Source organism: Tinamus guttatus, unplaced genomic scaffold, assembly GCF_059628265.1.
Source record: "Tinamus guttatus ecotype Peru unplaced genomic scaffold, ASM5962826v1 Tinamus_guttatus_pri_ptg000198l, whole genome shotgun sequence".
Classification (NCBI taxonomy): Eukaryota; Metazoa; Chordata; class Aves; order Tinamiformes; family Tinamidae; genus Tinamus; species Tinamus guttatus.
Window position 1 is genome coordinate 3,859,375 of NW_028288732.1, and position 12,339 is coordinate 3,871,713.

Sequence of the window (12,339 nt, forward strand, 5' to 3'; positions counted from 1 at the left end):
TTGAAAGCATACGCCAGATGCTCCCTTCTGTTCTTAAAATGCAGCATTTGTAATAAAAGTTGTAACATCTTCTGCCTCTGGATATAATCAAATAATTGAATTTGCTGTTCTGCGAATTGGTGGAGATGCATCATTTTTACATGGGTGATCTCTCCCTTGAAGTCTGTTTTCCACTTCCTCCATCTCTCCGCAATAAAACCATAATCATTCTATAGTCAAACCTTTCAGCCATTTCCATGACAACAAACTACGATATAAACAGGAATTAAAACTTTATTGCATGAAAGAAAATGGAAAGAGTGGCCCATAGGAGAGAGGTTTCAAAACACCGTAAATAGACACCCTCTTTCAGCCTTATCTCCTAGTGCTCAATAACGCCTCTCTGTTGCACAAGCGAAGCACCAATTTTTTTTTAAGAATTCCATGAAAGGCAAATATCTGCTATTGTTTGGTTGCTGTGTTTAGAATGTCTGTTTTGGTCATACATCTAGTTAGTGGGTAAAACTGTGAATAGAAAGTGATTAATTTCCTCCTCTCACTCCTTTTTGTCTCATTGACATAACATCAGTAACTAACTTCACTCTTTTCTGTTGTTAAGGCAACATAAGAGCACTGTCCTTGCAGCCGGGGGCAGGTAGCTGGATGGAGCAGACAGCTCCTGTCACAGCTGGTGACAAGGGTTCTCCACCGTTGGCTTTCACAAATCCAAAGCAGATGCATCAATTCATTTTTAATGCAAAGTTAGTGGAATTTCACTTCTTTACACCCTATTAAAATTTGGTCTGCAATTGTGAATCAGAAAACCAGAACTGCTTCTCTTTTGCCCTTCTGCTGACGCTTCTTGTGGCCTCAGCACCCTTTAAGCAACCCAGGGATCGATGCTGTTGGATGCAGAGTAAGGCAGGAATTTCTCATGCCCGTGGTTCATCGGTCAGCACATCAAACTCCCAATGAAATAAGTGTAATAAGTATTTCCCCACAGCACAAGGCATCAGGATACTTAAGTCTGGTGTTTCCTCACCCCCTCAGTGCTTGATTTCACTGCATACACCCCAATTCGAGTATTATTTTAGTAAGAAGTCAGTAATTTTCTGAAGATCAGACAGCAAGCTTTGCTCTCCATGGTGTAAGGGAAATGATCATTTTTGACAAGATACAGCCTGGCAAAAAAATGCAAGAATTTCATGAGAATGAAAAACACTCACTGCAAAGTCACATTTGCAGCCACAGACCATTTTCTCTGGCAAATATCAAAGGTCTGCAGCTAATGCCACTGGTTTGAGGATATATCAGGGAAAAGAGTGAAGAAATTCTTTATAATAATGCAAAGTATGTGGGAAATGCAGGGAAAACCACCAGCTCCTCCATAACACAGTGCAGTGTGATATAAATTAAATTGGACATTAAATTGGACACAAAATTGTAATATGAAATAACTGTACATTGGAGGCACATGGGTTCTTTTTCCAACATGTAAAGCAATTATACGGGCAGCTGGATAAACAGAAATTGAGAAGCACATTAGTCTCTTTCTTCTCCCTAGCTGCAATTAATTTGCAGTCATCTCCCATAAAACTATCACCTGTTGAGTGCAACTTGCTGCAAAAACTGACTCACAATGTGAGATTGGGAATGAGGAATAGGGACCCTGACCAAGCTGCAAACTGTCTCATCTGACGCGGGACAGGGATGAGGCACTGACGTGTGTGCTGGTGTAAGGAGCTGGTCGAGACCAAGTGCAGGCAGAGCAACCCTGTGCTGTGTCACACCATGCACAGCCCACTAGTGAAGCCTGGCAATTATCACATACAATAGCTCTTTTCTTTTCTTTTTTTTTTTTCCTCTGGAAAACCAACAAAAAACAGTGGAAAATTCTAATTCCCAGGTGGGTGGAACTGGATGCCCATGGAGGGGCTGCGGCTTGGGAGATGGGGGTGCAGGGCAAGGGAGCAGGGCCATCACCGTGCTGTAACTTGCTCCCTTTAGCCCTCTTGCAGAGACTAGCTGGAAGGAAAAGAAGGGAAGATCCCCCTCTTTATGGGTGTTTTGAGCACTATATCACTGTCTCAGAGTCCAGTTTACGCTGCTCCCATCTTAGTGAAGGGTCCTGGGCTGCAACATTATCGGGAAACAGGAGGTGGGAGCCTGAGGAAACACTCAGCTGGAAAGGGCAGAGTGCAGGGCAGCAGAAACGCAATGAAACACAATTTAATGGCAGGTAAATCATAGCGAGGGGGTGACTACAGCAGCTCCAGCAAAGCGCAGCCTCCCCGCGCTCCTGGCTACGCCTGCGAGAGCCAAGGGCAGAGCAAAGGCACAAAAAGGGGAGGGACGGGGACTGTCCTTATATCGCTATACCCATCCCCACGTCCCCACTAGGCAGCCTGTGAGGATCTAAGGCACTTCACATCCGTGCAGCTGGAGAGAAGACCTGCACGAGGGGTGAAATGAAGCCCCGGCTCGGGCAGCGCGAGCACCCTGCCCACCCCGCAACGGCGACGCGCGCTGAGGCGACGCGGGAGCGACGCGCGCAGCCCGAGCGCGGGTGTTAGAGCCAGGAGCCTCCGGGACTCAGGGGACAGGGGACAGCAGCGGGGGAAATCGCAGCCTCCAGGGAAACTCCGCCGGGACACAGACTGCTCAGGGCAAGTCGCAGCGCCGAGCGGCTCCGCTCGGCACCGGCAGCGGCTCCGCGCAGCGCCGGGCGGTCCGTGCGCGGCCACGGGGGATGCGGCGGCAGCATGCGGGAGGGCAGCGCGGGCGGCCGCGGCGCCGAGAACCGCACGGGCCCCGAGCCCCCGCTGCACCTCTTCCCCGCGCCCGTCCTCACCGGCATCACGACCGCCTGCGTGCTCCTCTTCGTCGTCGGCGTCGTCGGCAACCTCATGACCATGCTGGTGGTGTCGCGGTTCCGGGACATGCGGACCACCACCAACTTCTACCTGTCCAGCATGGCCTTCTCCGACCTGCTCATCTTCCTCTGCATGCCCCTGGACCTCTTTCGCCTCTGGCAGTACCGGCCCTGGAACTTCGGGAACCTCCTCTGCAAGCTCTTCCAGTTCGTCAGCGAGAGCTGCACCTACTCCACCATCCTCAACATCACGGCCCTCAGCGTGGAGCGGTACGTGGCCATCTGCTTCCCTCTCCGTGCTAAGGTCATCATTACCAAAGGGAAGGTCAAGCTGGTCATCCTCTTCCTCTGGGCCGTCTCCTTCATTAGCGCCGGGCCCATCTTCGTCTTGGTCGGGGTTGAGCACGAGAACGGCACCAACCCGCTGAGCACCAACGAGTGCCGAGCCACGGAGTACGCCATCCGGTCGGGGCTTCTCACCATCATGGTCTGGACCTCCAGCATCTTCTTCTTCCTCCCTGTGTTCTGCCTCACGGTGCTCTACAGCCTGATTGGGAGGAAACTCTGGAGGAGGAAGAGGAAGAACATGGGTCCAAACACTGCCATCAGGGACCAGAACAACAAGCAAACTGTGAAGATGTTAGGTACGACGCCTCTTGCTCCGTGTTTGCAGAGTGGGTGTGCGTGTGTATGAGAGACAGAAAGACTGAGAAAAACGCTGGCAGTTCATTAAAATCACTTGTAAAGGGAAGCCTTTATTGAAAAGGTTCCATACAAAGGGCTACAATTTAAGGTATTTGTAGAGTAACTCTAGAGTAACTCTCTTCCCTCTTTAGATTTATTTCCAGCTGGCTTGAGCCAGGGCTCTGAAGGGCTTCGGCAGATGTTCATAACAATTACTGACAAGAGCAAACGCTACAGATACGATTAGCCATTGCCCTGGAGATTTCTGCACGCTTTCGCTCTGTGGCGGTGGACACCAACATTATTCAGAGAAGGACAGTTTATTTGATTTTTAAACAAAGCAAATCACTCCCAGAGCAACAAAGTTTAGCTGCAGCCTAAGTAGATAGGCGATGAGGGCGTTTAGTTTTAAATGGGGTGATTATGGGGTTTTTGACAAAGAGGAGATTATTTACAAGCGTGGCTGTATCAGCTGATGAAAACTAAGCTGTATTTTTTCACTAGGGAAACACCAGCACGGGCTTCACAGGGAGCATTTTACCTCCTTTGAGATTTTACCTCTGTCTGCTCGAGGGGATGAATTTTCTGAGTGTGGAGGTTTCGCCCGTGCTCATTTCCACCGCGCTGAACTTGCTGGGCTAATGAGCTGGATGGAGAGGTGCTGGTGGTCTGAACTTCCATAATCAGTAAATGGGAACCCAGCTGATTTTTTTTTGTTCCCGTGCTGTTTTATTACTATGCAACGGCTGCAAGAATCATAAAACCCGCAGCGTTCTTTATGCCCTTTCACTCTCAGTTTATGATCAATAGAATTACTTCAGTCTGGTAAGTGTGACCTTGGAGGTAATTCCTCATTTCACACTTCGAGAGCCTCAGAAATATGAACCCCTGCTCACTGTAACAAAGCTGTGAGCATATTCCTCCCGTGCTTACATTTCCAAATATTTCACCCTAAAGAACTCCAGAGCAATAACTGATTATTTCTGCCACAGGCATCCACATTTCAAACACCTATTTGCTTTCACAAGGTCGGAGAGCAGCAGGATGGGGACAAGGCTGTCCTTTGACAGAGACACAGCATTCTCCAAATAACAGGAGCCTAATGCTGAATGGAAAGAAAAGAGGTTCAGGAAGGCTTAGTGCTAGCACGGGCACAGTGCCTTTTGCTCTCATTGTTTTCTGCTTAAAATTTTGAAGGCAATTTCCAAGTCCTTAGCAAGTCACAGAGCACCAGGTAAATGGGAGCAGCAGCAATACCTCTTTGAGACTATGTAGTAAGGCTTTTAGGTCCATAACTAACCCCTAAGTGCACAGCACAACTTCCAAAGGAGCTATAATTTCCCATTCCTACTGAAAGCATGTATGCATGGGTATATCATGGATATATACGCATGCCATGTATATCAAGGGTATGCATGCTCACATGTGAAAATACTGGCTATGCTTAAAACACTATGTGCAATAACAGCAATGTTTGTTATGTAGGTTTAGCTCCAGAGCACCCTTGCTAGCTTGGGAAGCATGGTCTGAAATCTGCAGGGGGAGAAAATGAGGATGAAAGTGGCAATGGTTGGCTCAGGGCAAGGAGGAGCTGGAAATTAGCTTCACCAAAAGTAGTCGTCTAAATTTGGGAACTTTTTCCTGAAGCTTTTAAAGGAAGTTTTAAAGAAAGAATAATCATCCTGCTTAGTTCTTTGATTTTTTTCTGCTGTGGCCTGATGGTCTGAAGTCCTGCCTCCCTGGATTTGTTGGGAAACACTAACTCATTGCACCGGGGTTTGGATTGATATGAACAGGGCTGTTAACAAGACAGAAGAGGTGACTGGTAAAAAAGTATTTAAGACTGTCAAGAGCCCTGTCTTGAGTTTTCTATTTTTTTCTGGTATATTAACAGGTCCATTCACAATAATGTGAAAAACAGCACAGGTCCAGAGCACACTGTATATTAACAGAAAAAGTTTCCCCTTCTCTAGAATAGAAATTCATAAGGTTCAAAGATGCAAACATTTCCTGTGATTGCAATATATGTTATTATGTGTGCATCTATATCATAGTGCTAGTACAATGGTACAGGAATAGCAGGTGACAACATAATTATATATTAAGTTTTACCTTTCTTGAAGTAACTCATGTTCCAAAAAAGTGACAAACTAGAGTTGTGGAATACGAGCCTTGGAATATGCCCTCTACTGAGCTGGGTACCCTTACTTGCTTTGGGCCCTTAGTTTAAATCATTTTGCTTTGCAGGAGTTGCATTCTTCCTTATGAACCACAGTGTTGAGTATCTTGCATCATCTGTGACTTTTGTTGAACACTGCACTTGAGAGACTATATTTATGCTTTTTTTTATAACCATTCTGGTTTTTTAATTCTCTCTCTTTTTTAGTGAAAAGCCTAAGTTAGCTCAGAAGTATGCTATATCAAATTAGTGATGCAGTAGACAGACAGCCTGTTTAAATATGATAGATGTGTAATAAATATAGCTATTTTAAACTGTCAGAAAATGTATCTGAGAAAGACAAAACTGAAAAGAAATCAGGACGCATTTTCACGCGCGTGAAGGGAATAGGAATATATTTAAATCAGCCATCGCGTAACCTTCATACTTAACTCCGTTTCTTTTGCTGTTTTTGTTTTAGTTGTGGTGGTTTTTGCTTTCATACTCTGCTGGTTGCCTTTTCACGTAGGACGGTACTTATTCTCCAAGTCCTTCGAAGCGGGCTCCTTGGAGATAGCCGTGATCAGCCAGTACTGCAACCTCGTGTCCTTCGTCCTCTTCTACCTTAGCGCCGCCATCAACCCCATCCTCTACAACATCATGTCGAGGAAGTACCGCCTGGCCGCCTGCCGCCTGCTCGGCCTCCGGCCGCTCCCGAGGAAAAGACTCTCCGGCACCAAGCAGGAAAGCTCCCGCGCCTGGAGCGAGCCGAGCGTCCTCACCTGACAGCGCCGCCGGGCCCCGGAGCATCGTCACGGCGCCAAGCGGGGCCGCCGGATCCCCAGCACGCTGCGGCGGAGGCCGTTAACAATAAACTAAAAAAAAAAAAAAATTAAAAATCTAAACTTTGAGAGGATGGAAGGAGGCAGGGGGTTGCACAACTCAGCAACGTTCAAACATCATTTTTTTCAGCTGCTTTTGCCCACGTGACACAGTTTTGTCCCCCCTTTATAATGTGGACTGTGGAAAGAGCTCTGGACTTTGGCACTTGGAGCAACCAGCTCTGTCTGACCACGGGCTCACGGGGCCTCAAGGAGCCACCAATTCAAGCTGATTTTTTTCCAGAATTAACAGTAGTTTACTATGGATTTTCCCTAGTGTGTCATCAGATCCTAAAGAGAGGAAAACTGAATTGCCTTTTTGGTGCAGTAATGTGGAATTTGATATACTCTTCACAATTTTTTTTTTTAAACAAATTTTCCTCGTTCAGAGGAAAATGATTTCTTCAAAAGAAAGAGAGAAATAAAAATGCATAATTTCTATACACACTACTGAAAAATAAATGACCTCCATACCTTGCCTGAGTAGAAAGGAAATGAAAAAAATCCCTTCATAGAAATGACTCAGAACATGACCGTGCTGAAATAGTTTTTTAAGTATATATCAGTGGGACAAGAACTGACTTCAGAGCTGCAGTGATGCTATAAAAATACGGGACACAATCTCCCACCAAAGCATTTTTTTTACTCGCTAAATCATCCGTGGTCATGCTGCGCAGTTGGGCTGCAAACAGCTCGATATGCTGGAACTTGCAGGCATTTGGGTATCCCCAAAAGCAACGGCTCCTGTCTCTGCTACCCACTGTGGTCCCCCGGGTTGGTCAGCAAGGCAGGTCTCCTGCACGGAAAGACTCTCCTTTGGGTTAAAAACCACGGGTTTTTGAGTGCACTTTGCATGCACTGGGGCTGCCTTACTAATTTCAAAATTGCTCTTGCTGGCTTTGGGGAACATCTGTAGCAAATGTGATCTGGGAAAGCAATGGAAAAAAAAACTGTGTTAAAATGCAGAAGCAGAGACGTTCTTGTCCTTGAGCTGTGAAAAATCTGATTCAGTTAGTTAATTTTTGTAACTTAAATATTCTATTTAAAAGAAAAAAAAAACCCAAGCCTTTCCGTTTTGTATGCTGATGCATATGTCTTGTATTGCATCTGTTGTCACATCGACATGTAGATTTTGTGGTCCAGCAATTGCCACGTATGAGCATGCCTGTGCAATAGCAACTTTCTATTTATTTTGTCCTAGTATTTATTACTGACTGCCCCACAATTAACTCTGCAGAACGAGTTGTCCATTACCCAGCAGGTCCTGCTGCCTTGGGCTCTGTTACTGATGACAGGCCGTGTTCTGCCAGGTGTGGGCCTACAGCCTGTGTCCGGGCTACAAGTTTGGATCACGCACCTGAATTGGTTTTGTTCCCCATCAATGGTATTTTTTGAACACAAACGTATGAAACAAAATGTAGGAATAGCTGGGGAAGCCAAGACCAATCCAGGACGCCAAGGGTCCAGCTCAGGAGACCCTGTTGGTGTGACCCTCAGCTAGGCCCAGGCTGGTGGGTCATCGGTAGGAGCCATAGCCATGGTACCAGGCCTCTCACTCCCTCACACCACGTGTGCTTTGCTTAACCCTTTTTGTTCTTTCATTCCTCGCTGACGGACACACGGGTCTGGTGGCAGATACCATGCAACTCAGGGAAACAAGAAATTTGGGAAGCTCGGGAAGGCCGTTGAGACGCAAGCTCACGAACCACATCGCTGTGTAGATGACCTGAACGTACGGCCAGCGTCACCTCCGTGTTTCAAACTTCAGCTGTGTTTGTGGTATTAAATGTGAACAGAAAAATGAAATAAAGTTATGAGAACCTTTATAATCCTACCCTTTCTGGTATTTGTGGTGGCACAACACTGCGAGATACCTCTAGGAAGATATATAACATATATACCCCGCCACAACTCACCACCACTAAACCAGCCCATTGGGATTTCTCCCCTCCAGGGCAAGTTATTGCTCACGTTGTGATGCTTCAATTATTTCTTCATTCAAGTAATGGTGTAAATTGGATCTTAAGCTCTAGCTTCGTGTAAAAGCTGCCTGCAAAAAATACAGAAGCGTTTTCTATCTAGGCATAGATAGGTGAAGTCAATCCCAGTTGGATATAATGAATTTGCCCCAGGGAGCAACGCTGGGAAAGTGATGGGCAGGTTTCTCCTTTGCCAGTTCTGATAGGGGAAATGATTAGAATCAAAACAACAAAAAAAGCATAGGAGCTTTGTGGATCCAAATTTTGCTTTGTTCTCACTGCCCTGTGAGAGAAAACCCCATAGTGGGAATAATTTGCCACCTGCACTGGAGGTTCATTCATTAGACATTTCATGTCTTAAAGGCTTTTCTGACTCTACGTTTTGTACCACAGTGTCACAAATAAACAGGAGCAATCCGTCTGCCTTTTATGTCTTGGCCCCATGTTAAATCAGTGATAAAAGAGATCAAAAGCAATTCCCTAGAAAGTGTCATTCACTTTAGAAAAGTAGCCTTGATGGAGGCACGCGCAAGGCAGAAAAATCATGTCCTATTGTACTTGCCAAAAACAAAATGATTCTGGAAAATCAGCAATTTCATGTCAAATTCTGACTTAATAGATATTTAGAACTTATCTAAGTCAGTGTCAAATATTGATTGCATCAGCCCTATTTAAAGAAGCATTGTTTAGATACCTAAACCTGCAACAGCTACATCAGACAGTTTTGAGGAGCAAAAGCAGCACCTGCAGTGGAAAATAAGCTGAGCACAGTGCCCCCCAAAACATCCGGTGCAAAGCATTCGGTCTCCAATCTCCTTTTTTTCTATCCTGTTTCCTTTGGTATTTCTGCAGCAGGACTGCTCTTCGCTGGGTTTGTCCTCCCCAGGAGCCATCTAACTGCCTGGTTTCTCATCTCCTTGTTTTGACCATTGGAACATCTGTTTGAAAGGCTCTGGGCTCCTGGAGCATACCTGGGAATAAAATATTTGTTAATGGATGTGAAAGGTGCAATCTCCTGAGCTGTGTTAGGAAATAGTGTATTTTGGTGGGTTTTACAGGGTGCGTGGGTTCAGAGGCAATCATGAGCCCAGCAGGAGCAAGAGCTGCTATCTGAGCATCTCCAGCTGAACACTCGTACCAAAGGGAGCAGCACAATTTCAGATACACTCACTTCAGTGCAGTGGTTTGTTCATCAAAAAAAACAAAATTGCACTCACAACCTCAAAGCCACCAATGTTACCCTGAGCGGCACTTGACCAGAAGACAGGAATATATGAAAGACTGGGTAGTTACCCAAGTGGAGCGTGACCAGCTTGCAGACATTCTGGAGAAAGGAAGGATGGTTCATAGAATCCTAGAATTGTTAAGGTTGGAAGGGACCTCTAGAGATCATCCAGTCCAACCCCCTGCACATGCAGGGTCACCTAGAGCACGTGGCACAGGACTGCGTCCAAGCGGGTTTGAAGATCTCCAGAGAAGGAGACTCCACAACCTCTCTGGGCAGCCTGTTCCAGTGCTCTGGCACCCTCACTGTTAAGAAATTTTCTCTTAAGTTCCTGTGGAACTTTTGGTGTTTCAGTTTGTGGCCATTACCTCTAGTTCTGCCGGTGACCACCACTGGAAAAGAAGCTGGCCCCATCTTCTTCACTTCCTCCCTTGAGGTATTTGCCTACACTGCTCAGATCCCCTCCCAGCCTTCTCTTCTCCAGGCTGAACAGGCCCAGCTCCCTCAGCCTCTCCTCATAGGGCAGATGTTCCAGGCCCCTGATCAACCTTGTGGCCCTGCGCTGGACTCTCTCCAGCAGCTCCACATCCCTCTTGTACTGTGGGGCCCAGAACTGGACACAGTACTCCAGATGTGGCCTCACCAGGGCTGAGTAGAGGGGCAGGATCCCCTCCCTCGACCTGCTGGAGACGCTCTTCTTAATGCACCCCAGGATCCCATTGGCCTTCTTGGCCACGAGGGCACACTGCTGCCTCACGGTCAATCTGTCATCCATATGACAAGCTGTTTGAGCTATGAATTGTGATAAACGCAGTATTTGCTCGGGATTATGGGGAATTTCTCCGCTCTATTCACATGTTAATCCTTGCAAGGCTGTTAACTCTCCACGCTGCTTGTTTGGCTTTACTTACAGGAAACAACATCTTTCATAGATCAGAAAGTGAGGGAGATGGGCTAACAAAATTACCAAGAAGTGACATCCACTGAGCATGTTGACCCAAGGAGCTATTCATTAGCAAAATACTAGTAGACCAAAAATAATTCTGTTTGCATGCAGGACCATTCAGGCTAGCAATTAGTACTAAAAAATGTAACTATTCATCTAATAACAGCACACTCAACCTAAATAAGAGCAGAAAGCAGGCCAGCCCCTTGTACTTGAAAGCATCTCAGGAAACCACAGGTTCCTTTTGTTGTTGTACTCAGCCAAGAACCTGCATGTTGAGAAAGCGCAATTGTCAAGAGCAGAAACATATGCAATCGTTCAACATTTATTAAATGTAATAGTGATAAAATGGCCTTTTCAAAGGATCTCATCTGGCTTTCTGCTCATCCATAAAAATATTGAAACAAAACGTCCATCTCCCTCTTTCGACTTAATTGTGGTTCTCAGCTCTGAGAGGAATGAGAGATGACATTTATATCTTTACTGCAAGGCAGGTGAATGTTAATGACACAGAACACAATTTTGGCAATTCCTCCATAAATCATAATACATCCTGAATTCTGTAATAATTCAATAACTTCTAGAAAAGATTTGTACAGGAAATACAATTTCCATGGTGATTTCTGTATAGCTTTTCTCCATCAACTCTGGGCGCAGACGCGTCTAGCGAAACTGCAGGGTTTGTGTGTCATGGGTACAGAGAGGATCGCTGCATTCCCCTAGTCCCTAAATCCCCCCAGCTGCACTCAAACCTTAAATGGCTCTGCACTTTTAAACTTAATCAAGTGCTTTCTCATTATAGGGAAGCAAATCTGAGTTTCCTAAAACTCAGGCTCCACAGGAGGCGGATGAGCTGCGGTGCTGGGTTGACCTTTCCTCCCTCGCCATGGGGGCTCCCACTGCTCCATCCTTGGATGCCTCCATGTCCCCGCAGACACCCCACTCCCCAAACAAGGCTCAGGTTGTGGGTAGGCTCCAAACTCCCAGCAATGAGCAAAACAAATTCTGATCGTTCCATTTTGACGCAGACTCTTTGGTTGCGGCAACGAGGGGGAATTGCTGCTGCTATAGAAACAGCAGCCGCGTGTGCTGGAGACCACGCTCGGCCGTGAGAGGACCCAGGGGCTGCTCATTTACTTCTGTCCCTCTCCAGCAACATACACCGAGCCTTGAGCTCCTTCCTGAGGCCACCAAAGCACCCAAAGCCTGAGCTCTGCTTCAACACTCTCCTCTCACCCCCAAAGAGCACACGAGAGAAGTCGTTTTGTGCAATACTGCCCGAGTACGGACACAACGTGCTTTGTATTTCTTGGTGAAGCCCATGTGAAACTCACGGCTGCTTAACCCACCTTGATAGCCCCAGGCAGGGAAGAGGACCGGGGATGGCTGCACCATTCTCCGTGTCTGCAGCACCACTTGGAGCAAGCACGGAGAGCCCTCGGCATAAAAGGATCCTCCATCACCTCCGCAGTCACTGGGACAACAGTGCAAACCAAGGAGTTAAAAACCCAGACATTTCCTCAAACGACAAAACAGTGATTGCTATTCTACAGGCGTTTTTAAAAGAGAGTTAGAGACTGTTTTGGCAAGCACTGCTTAAAGTAAAAAAAAAAAA

The 12,339-nt window shown here is 46.4% G+C and overlaps 1 protein-coding gene across 2 annotated transcripts; it reads left to right on the plus strand.

Annotated features, from left to right (window-relative positions):
• The first annotated feature begins 2,738 nt into the window (after positions 1-2,738).
• On the plus strand, positions 2,739-6,479 carry GHSR (growth hormone secretagogue receptor). Of its 2 annotated transcripts, none has more exons than XM_088523952.1 (2): positions 2,739-3,495; positions 6,223-6,479. In XM_088523952.1, the coding sequence occupies exons 1-2, from the start codon at positions 2,742-2,744 to the stop codon at positions 6,477-6,479; spliced, it is 1,011 nt and encodes a 336-aa protein (XP_088380078.1). In that variant the 5' UTR covers positions 2,739-2,741. The 2 variants fall into 2 exon arrangements, with proteins under 2 accessions (XP_088380078.1, XP_010217252.2); XM_010218950.2 differs by having other exon boundaries at positions 2,742-3,495; positions 6,175-6,479.
• Positions 6,480-12,339: the final 5,860 nt, after the last annotated feature.

What these genes read in the sequence shown, in the direction of transcription:
- GHSR (XM_010218950.2), top strand. Translation starts at nt 2,742, where the DNA reads ATGCGGGAGGGCAGCGCGGGCGGCCGCGGCGCCGAGAACCGCACGGGC. An exon ending in GCAAACTGTGAAGATGTTAG is followed by an intron (nt 3,496 to 6,174) that starts GTACGACGCCTC and finishes TTTTTGTTTTAG; the next exon opens with TTGTGGTGGTTTTTGCTTTC.